General features: G+C 55.1%; 2 protein-coding genes across 3 annotated transcripts; one reads left to right on the top strand and one right to left on the bottom strand.

Annotated features, from left to right (window-relative positions):
• Positions 1–2776: 2776 nt before the first annotated feature.
• On the bottom strand, positions 2777–24623 carry CDC42EP4 (CDC42 effector protein 4). Of its 2 annotated transcripts, none has more exons than XM_060082512.1 (2): positions 24477–24623; positions 2777–5453 (listed from the first exon to the last, which is right to left on the bottom strand). In XM_060082512.1, exon 2 carries the CDS (start codon positions 5332–5334, stop codon positions 4288–4290), a length of 1047 nt encoding a protein of 348 aa, XP_059938495.1. In that variant the 5' UTR covers positions 5335–5453; positions 24477–24623; the 3' UTR covers positions 2777–4287. The 2 variants fall into 2 exon arrangements, with proteins under 2 accessions (XP_059938495.1, XP_059938496.1); XM_060082513.1 differs by lacking the exon at positions 24477–24623 and adding an exon at positions 23470–23776.
• Positions 8917–24926, top strand: LOC132479126 (basic proline-rich protein-like). Its single transcript, XM_060082715.1, has 2 exons — positions 8917–9085; positions 24214–24926. Exons 1-2 carry the CDS (start codon positions 8917–8919, stop codon positions 24924–24926), a joined length of 882 nt encoding a protein of 293 aa, XP_059938698.1.
• Positions 24927–25759: the final 833 nt, after the last annotated feature.

The following is a 25759-nucleotide window of genomic DNA, read 5'->3' as shown; positions in this document are numbered from 1 at the left end:
GTGCAACCCTGGTGAAGAGGAGGGGGTGGCTGGGGTGTGAGAATGGAGTCAAAGGGGAGCCCTATGGGACCAGCCTGGACCCCAGCAGGAGCACGGCCCTGAGGCTGTGGACAGAGACAGAGGCCAGCCCTGAGTGACCCCGGGAATGGCAGGGGCTGCTCTGCTCAGCACACTTGGCACCACCTGCAGGGCCCTTTGGATGATGCAAAGCAGGAGCTGCTGAAAGGGTCCTGGAGCTGCCAGCTCCTCACCTGGCAGGAAGCACACCCCCCTTTCTCTTGGGCACACCCCTACCAGCGGGGCTGTCAGCTTGGCCTCTCTCTGCACTACTCTGCCCAGCAGGTCACTGGCGCCACCTGGTCATTCCGGGCCCCAAAGTGGACATCACCAGATTGGGACAGTGATTGCAAGGAAGGGCGGGCTTTGGAGCCCTCGCGTGGGTCCGTCTCCACCTCCTCCACTTGCTAGCCCGGTGGGCCAGTGGCAGTCCTAGAACACACAGCCCTTATCATGTGAACAGTGCACAACAGCAAGTACCCAACAAATAAAGAGCAGAACCCCTTGAGGAGCTGGGGAGGCGGAGGGGAGACACCCCAGTGATGGCTGGACCAGGGTGGGACTCATCCCAGAGCATCTTTGGGCCATGACTGCAGCCCTGCCTGAGGCAGAAGGTTTTGGCATCCCATCACATTTTTGGAAGTATTAGCTGCGATCTGAATTAAAATTACTAAATGATTACCCAGAAAGAGTTCCCAGCTCTTGCTTTGAGTTGTCAGGGGTAGAAGGGGCCCTACAGAACATCTTTAGGGTAAGACGTGCCCTGAGGGGGCCCTAGGCTTCTCCAGCAAAACCCAGAGACAAAGGGGAGGGAGAAAGTATCCGCCCCCAACCAGGGAAGCTCTTGTTGAGTCTGTTTGTGTACCTCCGGACAAACAGAACTTCTGGTAAAAAGCTGAAAATGACTGAGCTACTGCCTAACTGTAAAGATGGAGAAACTGAAGCCGCCCAGAGAGGGAAAAAAACTGGCCCAAGTCCACACAGCAAACCAAGGTTAGAGTTGGTGGCTAGGCTCGTCCTGCCTGGTTATCCCATGCTTGTCTGGTGCGCCCGTTGAGCCCCCAGTCAGAAAGCATGCTCCCAAAGTGTGGGTCCAGCCGGCCCCTGGGTCTCCCTAAACAGCTAGCGCTTTCCCATCAAGTCAAAAAGCAGGTCTGCAGCCTTGAGGAGGCTGGCTGCTCCCAGACCCTCAAGAATCTGGGTGAGTGGATGTGGGTGGAATAGGGGGTGGGTGGTACCCTATGTCTGGGAGGCACAGCTCCCACCCAGGTACCATCCCCCTGAGCCTTGCTGAACAGTGCATTTCTCTCTCCATTCCCCCCAGGGCTGGGGGACCCCATCACTCCCACTGGGCTTGGGTGTGTGCCCATCCCCCCTCCCTCCCCCGGGGGCCACCATCCTACCTACTCATAACTCTTGTCTTAGCCACATCCCTCATTACCTCTAATGAGCCAATCTAGGGACAGAGGGACCTGGGCGACATTTTAATTATGCTTCTAATTGCTTCCCAGGAGGAGGATGAGTACATGCCCAAATTTCTTCCCGGGAGAGGCGCAGGGTTTCCTGGAACTCAGCTGCACTGGGGCCCCCAGGTGAAAAGGAGGGCACGCAAGGGGCTTCAGGGGCAGAGACGCACCCACCCAGGCTGACGTTCTCTCCTTAGAGACGCGCCCACGTCAGAGGGGAAGGGGTGAGGGAGGAGCTGGACCAGGGGCTGGAGGGGTTCCCGGGTCCCACCCAGGGCTGACACACCCCCTCCTCACTTCCCCAAGAAGCTTTGAGGTGCCTGTGAGTGTGGAAAGGGTTCTGACTCTGCCACTCGGTGACTTTGGAGAAGGTGGCCATGTGGCCTCTGGAGCACATCTCTGCTATAAAATGGGGACACCAGTCTACCTACCAGGGCCAGGAGGCTGAACGGAGACCACACCCCCTGTAAGTTGATTCTCCAGGTCAGATGGTGAAAGGGAGGAGGGGAAGGAGGTCGGCACCTTTCCCGGCTGCAGCCCCACGCGGGTCGGGCACCTCCCTCGGTTTAATAACAACTTGGGGGACTTCTCTGGTGGCGAAGTGGATAGGACTCTGCGCTCCCAATGCAGGGGGCTCAAGTTCGATCCCTGGTCAGGGAACTAGATCCCACACGCGTGCCGCAACTAAGAGTTTGCATGCCACCAACTAAGGAGGCTGCGTGCCCCAACTAAGAAGCTGGCAAACCGCAACTAAAGGAGCCCTGGAACCGCAACTAAGGAGCCTGCCTGCCACAACTAAGGAGCCCATGTGCTGCAACTAAGACCTGGTGCAACCAAATAAATAAATAACTATTAAAAAAAAAAGAAACTTGGTAAACACCACGGCAGTGACTGTGTCTGCAGCCCAGCCCTGTAAGAACAGCACGATGCCCATTTAACAGATGAGGAGGATGAGGCACAAGGTGGCTGCATGACTAAGTGCCCGAGGGCCCCCAGCGGTAAGTGGCAGTCAGGACACCAAATCCCAGAGCCCCCAAGGGCCTGCCCAGGCTGATGGGCACATGAGGCGTTGTCCTTCCAGAAGCTGGGGAGTAGTGCAGGAGGGGCAGGCCCCACAGAGACAGAGAGAGAAGCCACCTCAGGCCCCCGAGTGCCGTCAGGGCTCGGGCAGCCCCAGCACCCTGAATCTGCACCCTCACCCCTATCCACCCCCCCCACCCCCACACACACAAAGCAGAGACAGACACCAGGCATGCTGTAAGGCCTTTTATTTTAATGTTTCCTTGCTGTTTTAACATTTTCACGGAAAAAAAATATATACAGTTTAGAATCTGGAACTGACCGCTGTCTAGATGGGTTTCAAGGGCAGCAGCTGGCAGGGGCTACATGGCTGGAAACCAGTGGGCACCCAATTCAAGAACTAAGGTTGTGTCTGAGTCCAGATCTGGCAAAACGCAGGAGGCTAGGGCAGCTACACCCGCCGCCAGCCCTGGCTGGACCCCGTGGCAGTACTGTCCGTCCCCCTCCCTCCACTGGCTACAAGGCGACAGGAGAAGGTAAGTCAGCCTGTTGCCAGGACAGAAAAATCATCATCCGTGAATCCTGGGGGCTAGCACCCGACCTCCACTCAATCCCCTTGGGTGGGGTTCTAAGGGTGCAGAGTGAAATCTGAATTTCAGAAAGACAACAACTAATTTTTTAGCATGAGTGTATTACAAATATGGCATGGGGCATACTTACACTAAAAAATTATCCTTTGCATGCCTGAAACTCTAATTTAACTCAGCATTCTGCTTTCTGTTTTGTTTTGTTGCTAAATCTGGCAACCCTATACCCTCAGGACCACTGACTCAGAAGTGGGGAAGGGGGGTCTGCTGGCAGAGGCCTGAGAAAGGAAAGGGAAGTAGTCAGTCTGGGGGTTGAACAACCCAGTCAAAAGAGGTTTTATCCCCCCATAGGAATGACATTTTCTTTTTAATAATCATTTTCCAGAAATTTTCTACACTGGCTGCCTGTTGTCGTTAATAGCTATGGGGGAGGGGGCCGAGGACAGACACGCACAGACCTCCACCCCATACAGTTCTAAATAAAGTTTGGAAGCACTTAGTATAAAGGTTTTCTAAAAGGATTCGTTTTCCTTCTGGTGGCGGGCCTACAAACACGGTTCCCGGTATCGCTCTAAAAAGATTTAAACACAACAAGAACAAACAAACCCAGAGGGACTGAGCAAGGGCTGCAGCCTGTCCTAGTGTCATCCTGCAAGGGCCCCCTCTTGAAGTGCCTTCCTTCCGTTCTGCATCCTGTTCTCACCCCGCGGAAGGGGTCGCGTTGAGTGTACACATTCAGTCCGCCTTTCCTCCGAGGGGCTCCCCGTACAGGAGCTGGGGATAGAGGGAGGGAGGGGCCGGGACTTGTGACCTGCCACGGGCGTTTATTGCGGCGGCCACCGCCGGTCACTTATGGCTGCACGTGGCAGGGACTCAGGTTGACAGCGGACATCCACTGGAGGCCGGGAGAGGAAAGCCAATTCCCGCGGCGAGAACACAGCCCCGTCCTACGAGCTCAGGCAGGGCAGGGTGTGCAAAGCAGTCAGGCACCCGAGCCACAGCTCCAAGTCCTCCAAGGGCCCTCAGGCTCGGCCAGCGCCCCTTATCCATGAGGTCCAGGGTCTGTCTGGGGCCCGCAGCCAGGCTCCTGGCTGATCTTGCAGGGCTGGGGGGCAGAGGGAGGAGACAAAGCCAAGAGCCCCCACCTCCGGCCGGCCTCACACTCGGATCTCGTCCTCCTCCTCCTCGTCCATAAAGGAGAACTCGGGGTCCGGCTGCCTCGGGAGAGTGGCCCGGGCCCGGTCCGGCCCCCGGAAGGCGGGGCTGCGCTCCTCCAGGACCCCCGAGGCGCAGCTGGACAGGGAGCTGCTGTCCCGCGTGGTGTGGCTGCTGCCCCCGCTGCGGGCCGAGCCGGGGCTGGGGGCCCAGCCCTCCTCCGGCAGCGCGCGCGAGGGCAGCGCGGGCAGGTCCGGGCCCCCCGCGCCTTCCTGCCTTGCCGGGGGAGGGGCTGCCGCCACCGGCGGGGGAGCCTGGGTGGGGCTGCCAGCTGGGTCCTCGTCACCATGGCAACCGGCCTCCCCCTCCTCCTCCGGTTCCCACTCGCCCTTGTCCATGATGCTGAGGACGTCGCCCAGCATGGAGGGCCCCAGGTCGATGTGGAAGGACATGATGGACTCGGCGTGCTTCAGCCCAAAGCTGGCCTTGGGTACCACGGGCAGATCCGCCAGGTCCCCGAAGGCCTGCTCGTCGAGGAGGGGGTCTGGGGAGTGAGGGGCGGAGGCCCCATTCCGCCGAGGCCCCGCCTCCTCTGGGCTGCCCTCCCCGGCGGCCTTCCTCACGGGGCTGGAGGACAGGCTCTTGGGCAGCTTGCTGGAGCCCTTCTCGGCGGCCTCCTTCTCATTCAGCTGAGGCAGGGACATGGCATTCTTGACGAAGAGGGCCGAGTCCCGCAGGGGGCCCAGCACGTCCCTGTGCTCCCGGTCCCCCCTGCTCACTGACTGCGACCGTTTGCTGCCCCGGAACTTCCGGGACAGGAGGCCGCGTTTGGAGGAGGCGGCGGCCTGCTCGTCCACGGACTCACTGTCCAGCTCCCCAGCCTTGCTGTTGAGGAAGGAGGTGTCCCCAAAGGCGTCCCCCGCCCTACCCACGTGCATGGTGTGGCGGAAGTCGCCCAGCGGGGCACTGATCATCTCGGCCGTGAGGTCCACTCGGGAGCGGCGCTTGGAGTGCACGGAGCTGGACACCAGCTGCTTGAGGATCGGCATCTTGCCCGGGGGGCGGCGGGGGAGGGGAGGAGGGGGTCCCCTCCAGAGACAGCAGGCGGATCTGAGGTCAGATCTGAAGTCCGGCGGGCGGAGGGGGCGATAAGGAGGAGATCATAGGGCTGCAAGAAGAGAACAGCAGGGAAAGGGTTAACCCAGCTGTCCGCTCAGCACAAAAGCCCATCTGCCCAGGGGTTGTTGTTATTTAAACCTCTGCTCTCCTACCAAAATTTAATGTGTGAAATAAGCCGGCAATCAATTTCATGACCCTGCCTATTTCCCCTCGCACAGGCTCTCCGGTTAGGCGAGCGCTTTTTGGAGCTCAAGTAGCCACAGGCACGCTCTCCCTGAGACTTGAGCGAGAGAGCCCCCCGCACCCCGCAACCAGGACGCCCCTAGAGGCGGAGGTACACAGGCAACTCCAGGCAGCCGACCCCGGAGAGGCGTGACTCCAGTGAACAGCCAGTCTCGAGACACGTTGTAAGTCAGTTCTCCCTGCTGCCTGACCTCAGCCCCTGTGGAGTCAGTGGACACCTCATTCTGAATCACGGTCCTTAGAGGAGGGAGAGGACGGCACAGGCCCCAGGGAGGCGCTGCCTGGCACCTCCACAGACGTGGGCGGCAGCTCACTCTCTGAATCAGAATCGGGTGGAGCAGCCGGGACCCACAGAACCAGCTCCCCAGCCCTCGGGCCCGTGGTGGGTATCCCGAGGTGAGGATCCTGCCTGCGACGTCTCCACAGTGGAGCCCCAAGCTCTTTGCCAAGGATCCACCCTCCACCTCTCAGAGACCAAGACTGGGAAACTCCCAGTGTCTTCAATCACTAGGGGTGCAGGGAGGCGGAGACTAAGCCCTAGATGGCCGAGGCGCCCTGGGAACGCAGACCCCCAGGTGATTAATGAGCCAAAGAGCATCAGCAGGGAGGTCAGGAGAGCCTCTGAGATCTCCTGGCAGGTACCACCCATGCAGCTCCTGGCAAGGGCCAAGTTGAAGTCCAGTGTTGAAGCCAGACCAGCCCCCAATGCTAAACCCAGCAGCGCAGGGCTGAGCAGAGTGGGGTGATGTGGGCGCAGGGACTTAACCAAGGCTGGCGGGTGAGGGGGTGGTCCTGGGCCACCAGTCCTGCTAACAGCACAGCTCTCATCGGCCCCCGCATTCCAGGCCCATCCTCCCTGTTGCCAAGGGCAACCCAGGATGTCCCACCGGGTTTCTTCCTCACCCCCGATGCTGCCCTAAGCTAGGCCACCACATCCCAGTTGGCCCTGCTTCCCCTTCCCCCATCCTTCACCTTTTGGCTAAATCAAAACCCGACCAGGACTCCCCCGTGCAGACCCCCCGATCCCACCCCCAGTCCCTGCCTCACTCCTCGCTGCTCCCCCACCCCTGCGGTCCGCCCTGGCCCTGAGCTTCCGTCTTCTGGACTCCAGGGCTGGACATGCACAGCTCCCGGCTAGAATACCTGTCACCTGGCTCACCCAACGTCTTCCAGGGCTCAGCTGAGCTGTCACTTCTTACAGTAAAGCTGCTTTAGCCCGGGTGAGACCTCCCGACCACCTCCTGCCCGACCCCCTCCTGCCCGACCCCCAGCACTGTGGACGTCTTTGCTCCCAGCAGGCACTGGCTCTGTCATTCGACCACTGCTGGCTCGGCTCGACTGTCATCTTCCCACTGGACTATGAGCTTCCGGAGGGTTCCAAAGGGCCTGGCACCACTGAATCCCATCCAGCAGTGCATGGCACAGTCGGTCCTCAAACACCTGTTGAAAGGCCAACACCTCCCTCCTACCCCCCACCTCTACCCCAGCCCCTTGGTTGCTCCCTTTCTGCCTTCCTGAGCCCAAGGACAAGGTCACTTCAGCCTACGGCCCGGCTCCAGGGCTCCCAGCCTGACCTCTCTGTGCCCTCTAACCCCCTCCCCATGCTCTCCCGTTCTTTGCTCCTTGTCCCGCTGCTGATGCCCAGCCAGATGGTCCCCCCCCAACCCCCAGGCAGTCATAGTGCTTGTCGCTCCAGGGCAGGGGAGGGTGGCGAGAGCCAGGCACCAGGGCTCACCTGCCACACAGGTGAGCCCGGCTGGGCGGAGTCAGGTGAGGACTCCTCTGAAAGGCCTTGAGATGACCCACTACAGTTGGTCAGCTCCCCCTCCTCTGTCTCCTCCTTCCCCCCCAGACCCTCAGGAAAGTTCGCTTCCCCTACCTCTGACCTGGCCCCTCACTCCTGCCCATGCCCTGGGATCTAACGTCTAAACAATTAAGACACGGAACAGCTAGACCAGGTTTTGGCAAACGTTTTCCATAAAGGTCCAGACAGCAAAGGTTCTCAGCTTCATGACTGACACGGTCTTGGTCCCAGCTGCTCAGCTCTACCTTCGCAGTGGTAGGAAAGTAGCAGCAGACCGTATATAAACAAATGGGCATGGCTGTGTCCCAATAAAACTTTATATATAAAAACAAGTGGTGGGCCAGATTTGGGCCATAGTTTGCTGACACCTTAACTAGACACGTGAAAAGTACTGGCCTTAGGGTCATCCCCTCCACATCGCTCCGGGAGAGAGTCACCATATGTGACCCTCTGGGCCAGCCATGGGCTCTCAGGCCAACGTTGGGGAAAACTGTCTTTGGCTAAACAAGAGAGAAGGAGGATGGAGTGAGTTGGCCTCAGACATGTTCGGCATAGAAGAAACTCAAACCAGGTTTCTAAGGCACTCTTGGTACTGGAGAATCCCTCGGGCTTCTGCTGCCACCAGGGCAGTGAAGCAAGAATAGAAAGGGTCCACGTCTTCAACCTGCCTGCAGTTCAGCTCCTGGCTCTGGTCACAGAATCCTGTGTTCTTCAGCTCTTCTATTTTCCAGATGAGAAAACAAGTTCATTGAAGCAAAGTGACTTATCCAAATTTATGTGCCTAAGAGCAGAGCTGGGTTGGAAGCCGGTCTCCTGGTCCAGTGCTCTCTCTGCTCCGTGCCAGGCCTCTTTCTGGCCTTCGGTGGGTAGCATCTCCGGTCAGTTACCCTCCCCAATTCTGGCTGGAGGAGTCCAGAGAAAGGAGAAGCCTGGCCGCTGCCTCAAGAAGATTCCTGTATTACCCTGGAGCAGATTCTGACACTGCCAACACCTTTAGCCAGAGAATTCTCTGTTGTGGGAGCCGTCCTGCACATTGTAAGATGTTCTGCTGCACCCCTGGCGTCTACCTACCAGATGCCAGTAGCCAAGTGTCCCCTGGGGGGCAAAACTGCCCTGGGTTGAGAAACCCTGCCCTGGAGTGAGCGTGCACATGTGAAAATAAAACACATACTAATCACCAGGTGAACAGAAAAACAAACAAATCAAAAAAAGAAAAGAAAGAAAAATGAAAAAAAAGAAAGAAAAAAAAAAAAAAAAGAGAGAGGGAGGGAAGGGAGGGAACGTAAAGGATCAGAATTGTGAGATCAGTGACATGAAGCTCCAGAGTTGCGTAAGGGTTTCAAAATAACGGCAGGAATCCCCAGAGCCAGTAAGCGTCAGGCGCTGTGGTCTCCCTGATCTTAAGTGCTCATTAAAAAGAACAGAAAGGGAAACCGCAGGCCCAGATGCCCAGGGCTCGGCAGAGATGGTGCAGACCCGTGGCCACCGGCAGGGACCAGGCATCCTGGCCATCGCGGCTACAGGACAGAAGGGCCCCCACCCCTGGCACGTTCTCGAGGGTAGAGCTCGAGATCAGGATAAGAGGGCTGGCGGGGAGGTGCCTAGGCCCCTGCACAGCCCCACAGCCCAGGAAGGTAGAGCAGGTCTGGCCAGTGCTTATCTGCCGTCTGTGGTCTCGCTCCCTGGGGTGGGAACCAGGCTTTGCGGCTTGTGAAAAACCAAACCATCTTCAGTATCCAGCATGAAAATGTCTCAAGTCCTGAGAGATGGGGCCCAGATGGAGTCCCCCACTGGTCCCCCAGCCCAGCAAGGAGGGGCTGCAGCAGCCCTGGGGCCCTACAGCTAGAGCTCAGGCTGGACAGGCCAGGCTTCAGGGCTGGCAAGAGCTCACTCACCGGGTTGTATTAAATCCTTGGTTTTATGGTACCCTCATGACATTGTCACCCTAAGCTTTGACCAGAGAGCAATTTGGGGGTGAGGAGGTGGAACTCTGAGTACAAGTACGAGCAGGTGCCCTGGGCCAGTCCTGGGGGCAGTTCGGGGGGGCCTGAGCACCCACCCGGAAAGGGACTGTGCCTAGGGAGCTGTGGCTTCGGGAGGGGGCGTGGCTAAGCCCTGTGACCCAGCTCTGGGGGAGTGGCTAAAACAGGCCGCCAGATGACAGGCGGCTGCTCCCCACAGCCTGCCCTGGGGGTAACTCCCCGACCCTGCCACCCCGGAAGCCACATCCCCCTTTCCTGGCAAAGCAAGGGAAAACGGAGCAGCAACTTGCATCTCTCCAGCCTCTGCTGGAATCAGATTCTGCTACCATTGGCCCACTGACCACAGGACATTCCTGTAAGCCAGGGGCGATGAGCCCTCCCTGCAAGGCCAGGCCCCCGGTTGCATTGACATCAAGCACACCCTCAGCTCAGCTCAGCTCCCGGGACGGGAGAGGACAGCCCTGGCCTGGACCCTCCCTTAACCTCTCCGGCGGGCCGTCCAGAGAGCACTGCCCTCCCACCTCAGCCCAGCAGCTCCCAGACAGACCCGAGCTCTCCCGGGGCAGCCAGGCAGGGCTTCCGCCGTGCAGCTGACCTGGAAGCTCACCCTGGCACACAGAGCACACATGCCTCAATGCCCACTGCCACGGTCACCGGGCAGCCAGCCCCTCCATCACCATGCCCCCTTCTCACCACCCATCCTGTCCGATTCCAGCCCCCAGCAACGCGGCATTTGACACGATGACTTCGGTCGCAGCTTGGACTGGATGCAAGCGGCTTTGTTCCCTTATTCATTCATTCACTCACTCACTCATTCACTGACTTACTGCACACCCACCAATTTCCCCATAACTCCTCTGGGCCCTGGAGACAGAGCAGTGAACATAACGAGGCGGACAAGCCCAGACCCCCTGGGCACACCTGTGGTGTGAGTGTGGCTGGGTGGGCGACGGGGCTGTAAACACGCGAATAAAACGGTATCTCGTAGTCCTCAGGGTCAAGGGGGAAACGAGGGAGAGTGAGCACGGGAGTTATGGGCTGTGGGAGGCCCCTCAGAGAACCGAGGGATGAGAAGGAACCAGGCATGCCAAGAACATGCCGGCGGCGGGGACAGCATGTGCAAAGGCCCTGAGGGGGAAAACAAGCTTGTGTTTGAGGAACGGAATGAAAACCCAGGGGCCAGGTCACACAGGGCCCTCCCAGGAAGCCCAGGCCGGAGTTTGGATGGCGTTCTAGGTACCAAAGGAAACCTCCCTAAGCAGGAAGCCATCCCATCTGTGTGTTTGGAGGTTCCCATGGCAGTGGCTGGATTGGAGGGGGAGGAGGGGAAGCAGGAATTCAGGGCAAAGAGGATGGGGGCCAGGACGAGGGTGTGGTTAAGGAGATGGACAGAGCGGGGCACATCAGAGGCAGGTTTTGGAGCTGGAGACACCAGGAGCTGAGGGCCCGGATAGGGGAGGGGAGGAGAGGGCAGACTCAAAGGGGAGCTCGAGCCCAGGAGTCCTCTGCCAGGGGTGCGTCTCAGCCGGCACGCCAGAGACCTTTCCCTCGGGGTGCAACCAACTTTCTGCCACCAGAAAGAACTTGATTTTGCCAAAACGGGGGAAGCATTGTGCTACACAACATCTGTCAGCTGGAACAACAGGCTGCAGGGGATTGTGCAAGAAACGCAGCGCGATGCGGGCCACGATGCCCCGTAAGAGGTTAGGGGCTCTGGCTTCTGTCGCCAGAGAAAGATCCAGCGCTTTCTGGAATGCTCCCCAGCCTTATCCTGTGAAGATAAGGAGTCCCAGAGAAAGGGGAAGACTGTTTCGTTCCAACAGCTGATGGACAGCAGAGGGAAAGGATGAGAACTGTGGGTGCTTTGATGCACACTGTTACACAGAATAGGAGGAACTTCAGTGGGGGCTGTGTGGTTATTTTTAGCTGACTTCAGTATATTTGGAATCTTTTAGTTCCTTCACTAACAGTGCCACAAGCCCTCTCATATCTGAAAGTGTGCCGTTTGCACCAGGATGGTAGGAAGCACCGTCTTAAAATAATCTGAGCCTGAATATCCACAATTAAATTTAAAAAGAAGGGCTTCCCTGGTGGCGCAGTGGTTGAGAGTCTGCCTGCCGATGCAGGGGACATGGGTTCGTGCCCCGGTCCGGGAAGATCCCACATGCCGCGGAGCGCCTGGGCCCGTGAGCCATGGCTGCTGAGCCTGTGCATCCAGAGCCTGTGCTCCGCAACGGGAGAGGCCACAACAGTGAGAGGCTCACGTACCGAAAAAAAAAAAAAAAATTAAAAAGAGAAGAAAGAGCCCAGGATAGAAATGTGAAATATCACTATTATAACTCCTGTACTACTTGTGTATCTGTGTCAAATATCACCTTAAAATACCTGGGTGTGGAGCAACCCCACTCAGAGATAGAGGGGATAAATTCAGAGATTTGCCCTGGGTCATGGATGGAAGGTTTTATTCCCACACCCGGGCTCCAGCCACTAAAATAGCCCCGCAGGACCCAAAGTGCAGGGGCCTCCACACATCAAAATAGGGAGCGTGTAATTTATGCACACACACTCGTATATCTTTTATAGCTTATATACATGGCTATTGTCAATCCATGCAGCAACGAATATGTTTTAGTTTTCTTTCTTTTAAAGAAAGTCAATATATGACATAGAAGTTCTGGTGTTTTCTTATCACATCTCAGTGGATTATTCTGCACACCCCTGCGGGTGCCACAATATGGTACCCATAATGTCACGTGACTCCCACGGAGGCATCCACGATGCCTTCAACTTCAGAGATTCCTAAGACTGAGACGGAGGACACCCAGAGATTATCCAGCCTGGTGGCCTTGACTGGGCTACTGGGGTGGAGAAAAGTACTTGCCCAAGGCCAAGGTGCTGGTAAGGGGCCCAGATGGCACCGGCGCCCAGGTCCCCTGTCTCCCAATGTCTAAAGGTCCTTTGCAGATACCATGGGGGCTGACTCACTGCCAGGCACCGGGCTAGACCTTCTTGTGTCTGTTATCATCTTGGTGGCATTGAGCTTGGAAAGGGGAGGGGAAGGACTTCCCTCCCACCCAACAGCAGGTACTAGGTGCCACCAGGCAGGGAGAGTGGTACAAAACCAGGGACCAGAGCTTCCCTGGTGGTGCAGTGGTTAAGAATCCGCCTGCCAATGCAGGGGACACGGGTTCAAGCCCTGGTCCAGGAAGATCCCACATGCCACGGAACAACTAAGCCCGTGCGCCACAACTACTGAGCCTGCGCTCTAGAGCCCGCGAGCCACAACTACTGAGCCCGTGCACCTACAGCCCGTGCTCCACAACAGAGAAGCCACCGCAATGAGAAGCCCGCGCACCACCACGAAGAGTAGCCCCCGCTCGCCGCAACTAGAGAAAGCCCGTGCGCAGCAACGAAGACCCAACGCAGCCAAAAATAAATAAATAAAAAATAAATTCATTTAAAAAGAAAAGAAAAGAAAAAATAGGGATCAAATGCTGCTCAGAGACAATGGTCCCAGGACAGGGTGGTCTTGGGGCATCGGCAATTACGGCAGGTTCTTTGAATAGACTTTCAGTCAAGAATGATTCAGGAGTGCTGCAGTGGGAAGCCTACCCTATGGAACTATTTCAAAGCAGAAAGAAGTCCCTAACACAGACAGTCACTGAAGCCTTATTCATAATAGCAAGAGATTGGAAACAACCTAACACCCAACAAGAAGAAAATGGTTGAGCAAACTAGGAGCCGTTAACTCAACAGATTATCCTGCAGGCATGAAAAGCAGGGTCAGTGAAGACCATGCAGGACATGGAAAACTGTTTACCAAACGACATCAAGTGGAAGGAAAAAAGGCAGAATTTAGGCTTGTTTACACACAGTGATCACAAACTACACACACATACACATTCACAAATAAAGGCAAAAGGGCAGGCAGAGAAACTCAGGAGTGATGTCAGGCTTGAGAGGAAAACAGGCTTTTTTCTTTTTAAGTTTCCTTTAATGTGGTAGTGCTGTTTGGATAATAATAATAGTAAAAACCCCCAAAGCATCAAAGGCTTAAGGCAAAAATCTTAATTTCCAAACCAGCTTTAAACTCTCAAGTTCTCAGGGTCCAGCAGCTGCAGCCCATACAAGGCGCCAGGTGGGGGCCGGGCGGGGGAGCGCGGGGCTCAGACCACACACTCTCATATCAAAAAAATCTCCTGGTGAGGTCTGTTCTCTTTCTCTCCCGTCCCCCTAAATCTGCATCTACCCCAGATGGACAAGTTTATCACATCCTCGTTTTATTTTTAAGTTGTCTGGGAGGAGAAAGTAGGCAATCTATTATAAAACCTGGTGGCAGGGGAAATAGGGAGCTTAGGACCCCCCAAAAGAACCAGCTTCCCAACAGCTGCTTGAGCCTCCGTAACTGAGCAGGTGAAAAATAACCATCCCCACACCCCCACCCCGGAGACTGGCCAGTTTCCAGCGACACTGAAGCCCTAAGCTGGAGGCCAGCCTCCCTCCCACATGGCCATCCCCCAGTGGAACTCTGGGCAGGTGAAGGTTTGGTCTCTGCTGCTTCCACCGCCCCAGCTCAGCTCTCCTGATGGCTACAAAAGAGCAGAGGAAACGAGAAGGGGCGGGGTCACACAAGGACACGCCCATGCTCCAGCCACTGGCTGACCATGACCAGCAGTAATGCAGAAATAGCAGTGCTGTCAGCAGTTCTCATTTATTGGGTGCCTGCTGCATGCCAGGCATTGTGCGGCGACATCGTTAAGTTTGTGCCTCTGACCCTGCAAGGAGGGTGTCACGGTTGCCTCCATCGTAAAGAGAAACTGAGGCTCAGATGGAACGAATGCCCTCGCTCACTCTCCCAGCTACTAAATGGTGGTGTGAGCCCGTTTCTGGCAGACCTTGGAGCACAAGCTTTCCTGTATGAGGTGATGCTCTCTGGCTTATTCAGCTGTCCGCAGCTGAGAATATTGCACATGGACGGAGGGATACGGGTAGGGTGGGATTAGGGAGGCTGTTCATCTAAGATAAGACCTTGGGACCAAGACTCACTTGACTGACTCCCCCATCAGAGACCTGCTCCCAGGGACGGTTTGGATGGGCTCCTCCTTACACAAGATCTCATTCCAGCTTCCTGCTCTGAGGCCCCTCCCAATGTTCTGACCCCCCGGGAGGTAAGAGGTGGGGAGGACCACCCTGAAGCAGAAGCCAGGGCTCGCCCAGCAAAGTTAGAAGAGTGGGCCCAGCACAAAGCCCCACCTTAAGTGTTTCTCATGCCTGTCCTGCTCCAATCTCCATCTTGTGTTTCTTGATGGTTCCAGCTGCCAGAAAGGAAGACCAGAACCTTGACCTCACCCTTCTCCTAAAACCTCCCAGGCTGGGTGCCTGGTGCTTGCTCCACCCTCCCTGCCTGCCAGCCAATCTAGACCTTGGGCTCATTGGCCCAAGGGTGCCACTGTTCAGCCACAGTCAGGCAGATCCCGGGGAAGGGAAAGTGAACAAAGTCCCAATCTCACTACATGCTTTCCACAGCAGCAAACAGCCAATGTCCATTGTCCAGGCATCCCTGTTGGGGGGCAGGAGAGGAGTATTGCTGGGGAGGGTGATGAACTCACTCCAGGTAATCAGGACACCGGGCTCTTGTCAGAGTGGGGCTCACGCGGTGAACTACAGAACTTAATGATGCCCACTCTCTGCTGCTCTCTAGGGGTTATTAAATAATGTACGCCTACACTGTCCAATGTGGCAGCCCCCAGCCCGAGGTGGCCATGGGGCACTTGAAATGTGCACCCAAAGTGGAGGACTTGAAATATCCAAGTTGACATGTGCTAAAGGGTAAAATATACACTGGACTTCAAAGGCTTAGACTTTAAAAAGAGAATGCAAAATAGCTCATTTTAAAATACTCATCACATGTTAAAATGATAATATTTGGAATATACTGGGTTAAAGAAAGTGTTCATTTCACCTCTCTCTTTTTACTTTCTAAAATGTATCTATTCAAACTGTAAATTATGCGAGGGACTTGTGTGCTACTTCTCTGGGATTGTGCTGATTTAGACATGTTCCCTCTTTTTTAATACAAGCAGCACTCTCCATTGTAGAGGGATGAATAAAGCCAACCATCACTCATGTTTGAGTGAAAATAGTTACATGTTCATAAATAATGCTGCACTATTTTAGATTAAGTCCTAAGAGCCTCAGTTTTACATCCAGCAGATCACTGATGAATGCTGGGTTGTTTCAGTTTTGTTCAAACGCTGTAACAAATAGCCTTCCAGCCAAGTCTGTCCGAGTCCTTATTTCCGGAGGATACCTACTTATAAGTGAGTAAAATTACTTTTGTTTCTCCTTAACTTGTTCTCCAGAAGGTTTTACCACGTTGCAGTCTCACCAACACAGGATGACGGTGTCTAACAACAGGCGTTACTGTGTCCTCAGCTGAATTGAAAACAACAAAACTGCAATCGGCACCACGCTCAAACTTATAATTTTCATTTCTTCTGTTACTAAAGAGGGTGAGCATTTAAAGAAAATATCATTTCCCCTGTGAATTGCTTGTTGATGGCTTCTGCACATTTTTTGGGTGGGGGCAAGGGGGCTTCACCTTTTCCAATGGATTTGTATGACTTAAAATATGAAGGCTCTTAAAAATATTGACTATATTTTGCAAATATTTCTGCAAATGTATCATATGCCCATTTTCCATGTGGTGATTTTGTTGTTTTCTTTTCCATGGAGTGCTTATTAATTTTTACACGGTCAAATCTGTTTTACAATTTCTGGCTTTAGTACTATGAAGCAAAGACCTTCCCCACCCCCAAGTTTTATGGAAATATTCACTTCTTCTAAAAGTAATAGGTAAGGTAATAATGAAAAACTACTCATGGAGAAAAAATACTAACAGGAAATACAAAGATGTCTGTGGCTTATCTATTTTAAATGACCCACAATTTTATAAGAAATTAAAATATAACAGTAAAGTTAGTTACTGGTTCTGTATAAAACTGCTATAAAATATGAGTAAAGAATCAAATGCTACCTTCATCAGATATATATAGATACTTCCCACGGTTTCTCCAGACTTCCTTTTCTGCTTATTGATCTCTGTTTATTCCTAAACCAGGTCTATACTGTCAACTCTGTAAAATATGTTTTGAGTATCTAGTAGAATAATATCCTTACACTAACTTTCCTCTGAAAATTTCTTGTCTTTTATAATGCAGTTAGTCTTCCAGATGGACTTTAGAAACATTTTATTAAGTTCCAAAAGAAATCCTGACGGAATTACATTGGCATTGAAAGCAAACAATAAATTAATTTGGGAAGAAGTGACTTTATCAAAACATCATGCCTTCATATCCATTTATTCAAGTCTTTTAGACATTCTCCATTAAATTTTGTGGTTTTTCTTCCTACAAGCCTTACACACGTCAAGTTTATTCTGAGTTATTTTATGGCCTCTCGTTGTGAAAGTGTTTTTGTACCCTGCCCCTTTTATGTAGCTATATCTTCTGACTGGTTGTAGCTGGTATATGGGGAAGCTACAATTTTAAAATTTATATCTCGGGCTTCCCTGGTGGCGCAGTGGTTAGGAATCCGCCTGCCAATGCAGAGGACACGGGTTCGAGCCCTGGTCTGGGAAGATGCCACATGCCGCAGAGCAACTAAGCCTGTGCGCCACAACTACTAAGCCTGCACTGTAGAGCCCGTGAGCCACAACTACTGAGCCCTCATGCCACAACTACTGAAGCCCACCTGCCTAGAGCCCGTGCTCCACAACAAAAGAAGCCACCACAGTGAGAAGCCCGCACACCGCAAGAAAGTGTAGCCCCTGCTCGCCGCAACTAGAGAAAAGCCTGCGTGCAGCAACAAAGACCCAATGCAGCCATAAATAAATAAATGTATAAGGAAATAAATAAATAAATAAAATTTCTCTCTCTTTAATGGCCACCCTACTGAGCTTGTACTATCTTACACACCCTAATCAACCGTATAATTAAATATTTCGGGCTTTGCAAGTAGACCAGCCCATCATCTGCAACTAATAATAATTCTGCCTCCCTCATTCCTCATTCTTATCTCGTTAAATTTGCTACACTTGCCAACACAAAGTTGAATACTACTACTGACAATGAAGATCTCTGTTCCTGGCATTTACAGCGCTGTTCAAAACCTAAGTCATCCAACACAGTAGTCACTAATCACATCAGGCTGTTGAATGCTTGGAATATTTCTAGTGCCACCAAGGAACTGAATTTTTAAATTTTCTTTCATTTTAATTATTTTAAATGAAAAGTTAATGCTTGATTCAGTGATTGGAAAACTGAAGTATGTTTAAAACACCTCGAGTGTGTGAATCTACCTTTTTAGCTGTACATTTTAGGAAATCCAAATTCTGGTTATTTATAAAATATAGCCTCCAAATTGAGATGTGCTATAGTTGTAAAATATACACTGGATTTTTGAAGGCCTTGTATGAAAAAATAATGTAAAATATCTCATTAATTTTTTTATGATTACATGGTGAAATGACAGTATTTTTGATACACTGGCTTAAATAAAGCATATTAAGATTGATTTCACCTGTCTGTAGTTTTTTAAAATGTGGTTACTAGAAAACTTAAAAGTTCTTTATGTGCCTGGCTTTATATTCCTACTGACAGTGGTGCTGTTCTAGGGGTATTTCTGTTAATCATGATACTCACCACTGGATTCATGCAGATATTCTCAACCATCTCAGAGAAGTTACAGTTCTTACAGTTTTAGGAAAATGATACCAGTCACTTAGAGAGGTTGAGTTGTGGGAAAACACAATGTAGCCTGGATAATTAATTTACCCTTTGATTGCTGGAAAAGATAATGTCCAGTCTAGCTTAAAGAGTGGGAAATGATATCTTAGATCCTACCCATGGAGCTCAGGTGGCTATGCCCTCCCTGGACCATGGGTCACAGAGGAAGTATGAGAAAGGGAATGAACCTCACTGAGCCTTTACTCTGTACCAAGCTAGCTGCTTCATTTTGATTAAACTGCTTTTTGGGGAGCAAGTAATAACTCTGTCCTAGGCATTTGAAAGACTTTATCACATGTACTCTTCCCAGCAATCCCCTGGAGTTATCATCATCATCCCCATCTTGCAGACAAGAAAACTAAGGCTTAGAGTTAAATGCTTCACCCGAGTCACACTGCTAAGGACAAAGCTGTTGAAGTCTGCCTGATTCTGAACCCTGGGCTTTTCCCAGTTTACCGAAAGGTGTATCAGGGGAGTGTCATAAGCATCACTGGGGCGCTGGACTCTAAGATCTGATGAAAGTTATGGACGCATGAACATCCACGGGGCACTTTTGCATAGCATTTGACTTAAAATATCCTGAGTCTGGGCTCTCCCACACTCCAGGGAAAGTACAGATAAATGCTGGGAAATATAGACCACGGGCTCCCCGCCCCCCACCAGGAAGTCCATCCTGTTGGGAACCCCTGCCCGTCCTGGGCTGGGAATGGGCCATTCTCTCCACTCTGCTTTGCCACCTTTGTCCTTGCATCCAGCTCCCTCTTCATCCCAGAACCCTGTGCTTCTGGGCCAGAGGAAGGAAAGCAGCAGGAGGGATGGCAGTGAAGGCTTTGGATGGGGAGGGAGAAAGCCCCCCTCACTACTCAGGAGTTACAACAGCTCCGGAGGGAAAGGAGTGAGCCGTGACCTGGGAGTGACAGGAAGTGACAGCTCTGGAGCCAAGACTCCAAGAGCTAGTGGCCCGAGGGCATTCAGCAACTTTGCTTGTTTACAGGCTCTTCCTATAAAGAGATGTGTGTGTGTGTGTGTGTGTGTGTCCCTGGCCAGAAACCAGGGAAGGGGTGCCTGGTGGGAGCCCCACTGCTCCTCCCTCCTGCCTGGGGCCTCAGAAGGCAGGGCTTGAAATCAGATCAGCCCAACCTTGTCTGGTTTCACTTCGCTTCTACTGAGAGCGCAGCGCTCAGCTGAGGAGTGGGTCGCCAGAGGGAGCCAGGTGCATCTGGTCTTGCTCTGGAGCAGGCTGGTGAATTTCCATCTTGACCCTGCTGGATGGAACGTGCAAGCCTGAGGGACCCTGGAGCCAGACTCCCTGATCACGAGCTGGCTGGGCCACACTGCACAAGTTACCTGTGCCTCAGTTTCCTCATTAGTTTTCAAAGCCATTGATAATACCGTGTACTTCCTAGAACTATTGTGAGGATTAAATAAGCTAACACAGGTAAAGCCCTTACACAAGGATGCATAAGGGATGAGCACTCTTAACGTGTTTGCTGCGAAAATGACGCTACAACGTGTTCTTTCTCAGCAGGTGCCCTATGTCTATACCTTGAAAGGTAGAATTCCAGCATCCCCAGTGACACTCTGGCCACGGTCACCCCTCTAGTTCAAAGAGGACACATACCTTCAGTGTCACCTGAGGACACCTAATCCAAAAGGCTCCCAGGCTGACTCCTTTCAAAGTCCCTGGGGGCCCCAAGATGAACTGTTGCGGGGCGGGGCAGTGGGTGTCCTCTGGGCATCGGAAGCCCAGCTATAGATTGTAGTCCAGACCAGCAGTGGGATCGAGCAGCCCCGAGACTTGGTCTCTTTCCCTATCTGCCATCCCTTCTCTCTTCTTTAACCTTTTCAAGATGTGGGAGGAGCCTGGCTTTTCTTAGACAGGACTTCAGTTGAACACGGTGGATGAGGCGGAGGTGGGAAAAGAGAAAGCCCTCCTGTTCCTCCCTAGGATGTAGGTTAGCAAACGTAGGAATTTGGGGGACCAGCTACCAGCAACAAATAATGCACAAAATCTCAACATGATCAACCCCCAGTAAAATATAGCCTGGTCCTTTGGACCTAACCTGATTCTCATTAGAGGTGTAAACAAATGGTACCGCCAGCCCTAAGTGTCTTCTGTGCTCCCTCTGGTTCTCTACTCCCACCATTTGATTGAGCCTTAAACCCCAAGGGTTGCGGGGAACACAGGGGCTCCTTTTTTTTTTTTTTTTTTTTTTTGCGGTACGCGGGCCTCTCACTGTTGTGGCCTCTCCCATTGCGGAGCACAGGCTCCGGACGCGCAGGCTCAGCGGCCATGGCGCACGGGCCCAGCCGCTCCGCGGCATGTGGGATCTTCCCGGACCAGGGCACGAACCCGTGTCCCCTGCATCGGCAGGCGGACTCTCAACCACTGCGCCACCAGGGAAGCCCCAGGGGCTCCTTTTGATGCCTCAGGACCAAGGGCAACATTCTGAGGAACAGAGAAGGGCTGCAGGGAGTGGAAGCCTGAGTGTGGAGAGGAAGGAAAGGCAGGGAACAGACACCGGAACACAGAGCCTGGCTTCACTGTCACATTGGGGAGATCTGAAGCTGGGGTCTGCAGACCAAGTTCAGTTACCCCCAGAACTGCCTGGATGCAGGTATAAGAACCCAGAGACTCTCCCAGGGAGGCTAGAGGCTGCCCTGGCTGACACCATCTGTCACCCCTGATGGCCAGGGCAGAAGACGGTGGTCTGAGCAGCCCTGGCTGAGCAAGAGATGCGGTCCTTGAATACAGCCCCAGGGATCTTTCTTGCCCTGGCACTGTGGCTTTTCAGATGCCCTCAGCCCCTGGGATGAAAGAATGAGGGGGAAATGCCAGCAGTTTCTTACAGTCTGGGTAACCCCAAACTGTGCTCACCTGACCCAAAAGGGAGACCATTTTGCAGCTTGGGAGGCTGAGGGGAGACCACCAGTGCCCCTGTTGCTGGCAAAGGAGGGCTCTGGATGTCGGTGCTGCCACCCTGAGCTGCAAGCTGGCAGTGCCTGGGGGAGACTCTGATGTACGTTACTGGAAGGAAGCCCAAGGCTCCTCGTATTTTAAGCTAGAGCTTCAGGGACACCGTGAGTGGGAATGCGGGATGCTCATGGCTCAACTTCCTTCACAACACCCTGCAAGCCAAGAAAGAGCCAGGTCCAGTCATGCGCACGAGGCCCTCCCAGCACAATCCCACACCCCAGTTCCCTGTCCAGAGCAGGCTGGCAGGGGCCCAGCCTTCCGGAGCACCCCTGAGGTGCTGGCCCTCAGGACATTCTGCCAGGAAGGGTCCAGGGCTCGGTTCCTTTTCCCAAGGTTGAGGAAAAGCCTCCAGTACACAGGTCAGAAGACCGAGGCCCGGGTCGGCTCTCTCAGCTTCCAGGGCCAGATTGCTCAACGTCTCTCCCTCCGCCCCCAAGCCTTATCTCTGGCATCAACCCAGATCCTGTTCCTCCAAGGGACAGACTCCTCCCTCCTCCCACAGGGACAAGATCCTCTGAGCCTGGGGAAGCTCCAGCCACAGGAGGCTGGAGTCACAGCCCGACAGCGAGTCTGGCTGTTCCGGCCTCTGAGCCGTGTCCATTCCCACCTTCCAAATCAGAGGAGAGGGGGCACGGAAGAGGGCGATAGAGGGGTGGCCAGCTGCAAACATCCTGCCTGCCACACCTGGGCACAGCCTGTCCTGGCCGCAGAAATCAATCAACCACTCCAAAGGTGGAGGCGGTTAGGATCCCTGAACCAGAACCAACCCGAGGCCCTGCTGGGAAAGTTCCTGAAGTGCAAAGAAGGGTCTACGAGCCCTCTCCCAGGTCAACATCTGCCCATCCGCACCTCCCCACTTTGTAGACTAGACTCTCACGTGCTGGGGGCTCCCTGGTCTCCAGTCCTGTGAGGGCAGCAGGACAGAAGCAGGCTGGGTGTGTCCGTACATCGGACTGGAAGGAGAATCGGTGAGTGGGCGGGGGTGAGAGAAATGACAGGGAAATGGAAGAGGGGGGTCAAGAAAGAGAAAGGTGGGAATCCCAGAAAAATGGAAGGAATGCTCAAAGTCCAGGCCTGAACTATGGAGTGTCACGTGAGCTATGGGTCATCAGTGAGCAGGGACTCCAGGAACTCAGGGAGATGGCAGAGGGGCTGAGACCCCAAACCACTGGCTTATTTTCAGTCCCTGCAGGGGTCACCGGGATCCTTGGGAAGACCAGGAGAACCCGCTTGGGTATCGCCCAAGGCTCACTGAACCCCCTGTCTGTAGGAAGGAGCAGCTGTCCCCAAGGACTGGAGGGGCAGAGTCCAAGTTCGGAGGAGATAAACCACACTAATCGGTCAGTCACATGGCAGCTCACACAGGGCAGCTGATGTAAGCTGGAACCCACAGGCACCCCCAGACTCACACAGGATCCTAGCTGCCCCCCAGGGATGGAGCCTCCCAAGTCACAAGTGGGTGCCCCATTACTGCTTCGGGACCCCTGGGGCCACCTAGAGGCTTGGCTGAGTCCAGCCCCGGTCCAGCAAACTCCCCATTCCTGGGGGAGATCCACAGCTCGGCTTTCCCCTTCCTTTGTGCCCTGTTCTTTGTTCTCTTAAAATTCAGTCCATCCTGCCGGTGGTCCCCTCCTCCACCCCAGCCTCAGAAAGGGGGCCGAGGGGGTGGGGAGTTATTAGAAACCCAGACTGTGCAAAGAAGTTGCATTGCTGGAGGCCCTCCTGTAACCGGGCCCCTCACTGTTTACGCGGGCTGGATGGGGAGAGGCTTGCTCTGGTCCAGATGGCCTCTGGGGGTAAGGATGAGGGAGACTCCTGCCCCGCCCCCCAGCACCCAAACACCCTAAAGAGGAGCAGGGGGCTTCACACAGCTCAGGGACCCTTGCCCCGTTCAACTGCTCAGATAGAGAGCAAAGAATAGGCACTGTGGACGCAGCCCAGGGACGTGGGAGCCTGTCAGATTGCAAGGGGCTGCAAGAAGAAAAGAAAAAGCATTGTATTTCCCCTCCATTCTCCCGGGGAGAAAAAGAAAACTTCCAAAGCGCAGGCTGCGGCATCTCACCGGGAAACAAGGAATCTGGTTTTAGTTAGCAGAGAGCACCCCTCCCCCAGTCTCTCTCTCTCTCTCTCTCTCTCTCATACACACATACACACACACACACACACACACGCACGCACGCTCACACGCCCCGGCTCGGGCTCCGGCCTCCCCCAGGAAGCCCGCCTAGCCTCGGCCCTCCAGCCCTCGCTCCGGATTCCCGCTCAGCACTCACCGGAGGCGGCCCGGCCCGCAGAGTGGCTCACCGGGACGCAGCCCGGGCAGGGGGGCAGTTTTGTGCCCCCGATGGGGGGCGCTCCAGGGAGTGGGCGGAGCTAGAAACGGCCGATCCCAGTTCCACCCCCCCCGAAACGGGCGATTAAATCATTAACCGACCGCTCCCGGCTCGTGGCCAGGCCGGGAGCGCTCCGCCGGGTCCCGCGCGTAGCCCCCTCCCGGGGTCGGAAGAGGCCCCACCCTGCCGGTTGGCGCCTCGGCCTCCGGGTCTCCCGAGGAGGCGGGCGCGCGGGGCGGGGGCCGGGCGGGGGCCGGGCGGGGAGGGAGGGGTGGGGAGAGAGCATTTGTTCCCTCGGCCGTTCCCTTTCCAGGCAGCTCTTCGCCCCTCTTTTCCCCGGCCCGGTGACGTTGGGCGGCGTGTGCTGCAGCGCGCGTACGAGAGCTAGTGTACACGCCTCCGCCACTACGGGCGAATAATCCCGTTCTTATTCATGGAGTACTTTGTGCACTCACGCCCCCCTCGGGGAGACCGCGGGTCGCGCGCCGCCGAGGGCTGTGCTCCTGCCCCCAGGGACACACCCGGGCAAAGGGGTGGAACGTTAAAAGCCGGGTCCCCCGTCCCACCGCACCCTCATCCCCACCCCCAGCAGCGCCCGGGGCGGCACCGACGAATCCTAGTCTGGGGAGAGGAAGTCGACTGGGAGCGGGATTTCTCCGGACTCTTCCACCTCGTCCTCCCCAGCCCCGCTCTGCGCGGACACAGGGTGCGTGGCCCCGGTCCCAGACACCCGGGCCGCCCCGCACGCGGCCAGGCCCCAGCCCTGCTACACGGGGCGGGCGCAGAAGTGGGGAGCTCTGCCCCGCTCCCCTCCCCACCTCCCCTATCACGGTTTTTTCAATCCCCTCTGCTCCCTAGAGAGGCTCGAGGTCCCCCAACCGAGCCCACCCAGGCCCCGCAGGGCACAGGTGGCTGTCAACGGCCAGAAGCGGGTGCCCGTCGCCTACCTGGGTCCGCAGAGAGGCGAGCGCCGGGACGGCGCGGCTGCGCTCTCCCCTCCGTGGGCTCCGCGAGGCGCCGGGGCTGACGACCCATGTCCGCGCGGCGTCAGTTTCTCTCTGGCTCTCGGGCTTTCGGGGCTGGGAGCCTCTCGGACACTCCCCTTCCAGGCTCCTCCCGCGCCCCTCCGCGCTGATGTCACCGCGCCGCCGCAGCCAATGGCGGTTGGGAACCTCAGCCGGGCCGCTCGGCCTCCGCGGTTCAAATCAGAAAGCCCGAGACCCCGGGAGCTTCGTAGGGGGCGGTTCGGGCCGGGAGGCCAGCCAGGACCCGGGCCGGTGGGGCCCCGGAGCGCCCCCGCCTGGCTGCGCTCCGGCCCTGATCCCCCAACTTCCAGCCTGGGGCCACTGGGTCAGGGGCGTGACTCCCCCCGGGGGCCTAGCACGAGACCCTCCTGAAGCTCTTCTCCCTTCCGAGCAGTGACCAGACAACAATAGCCCCCGCCCCGGGGAGTTTCTGCTCCCTCCCTCCCCGACCCAGGACGAGGGAGATGGAAGCCCCCAGGGTCGGCAACGCCTGGGTCGTGGATTCCATCCCAGGCTCTTACGAGAAACGAGATGGGGGAGGAGCCGGGCCCCGAGGCCAGGCCCGGAGTGGTTAAGAAGGGTTTGGGCCTGGTGACCTGCCTTTGATTCTCCTGCTTTCCCATGTCTGTGTCCCCTGCCTCCTGAGTAGCCTCCCAAACTGAGTTCTATTCCAAGTGAGCCTCAGGGGCGATGCACTCCTGAGACCCGCGGCCTGCATCCTATGCGAATCTTTTTAGAGGAATAACTTCCATTGGTAAATGATCGTTACTAATAAAGTGGCCCAGGAGGGTACACAGCACAAAGTGAAAGCTCCCTAGCTGTAAGCAGCTCCCTCGCCTGGGTTTTTATTTTAAGAGAAGGGGATCCAGGGACTTCCCTAGTGGCACAGTGGTTGGGAATCTGCCTGCCAATGCAGGGAACACTGGTTCAAGCCCTGGTCCAGGAAGATCCCACATGCCGCGGAGCAGCTAAGCCCGTGCGCCACAACTACTGAGCCTGTGTGCCACAACTACTGAGGCCCGTGTGCCTAGAGCCCGTGAAGAAAAAAAAAAAGAGAAGGGGATCTGGGTGGCAGAGGCCACCAGACTCCCTCCCACTGACCTTAAATGGGACCCCTCAGTGGGTCCCTTTGGGCTAGTACCTTCCCAGACAGGGCTCCCAGTAAACCCTCCCCCATTGCTGGTGTCTGAGGTCCCTTCCACCTG

Source organism: Mesoplodon densirostris, chromosome 18, assembly GCF_025265405.1.
Source record: "Mesoplodon densirostris isolate mMesDen1 chromosome 18, mMesDen1 primary haplotype, whole genome shotgun sequence".
Classification (NCBI taxonomy): domain Eukaryota; kingdom Metazoa; phylum Chordata; class Mammalia; order Artiodactyla; family Ziphiidae; genus Mesoplodon; species Mesoplodon densirostris.
Note: the sequence above shows the minus strand (reverse complement) of the source record. Positions and strands in the feature narration are given on the sequence as shown.

Coding starts and splice junctions, on each gene's coding strand:
- CDC42EP4 (XM_060082512.1), bottom strand. CDS start 5,334: ATGCCGATCCTCAAGCAGCTGGTGTCCAGCTCCGTGCACTCCAAGCGC.
- LOC132479126 (XM_060082715.1), top strand. CDS start 8,917: ATGGTGCAGACCCGTGGCCACCGGCAGGGACCAGGCATCCTGGCCATC. Junction 9,086..24,213: donor CAGCCCCACAGCCCAGGAAG/GTAGAGCAGGTC, acceptor CGTCCTCCCCAG/CCCCGCTCTGCGCGGACACA.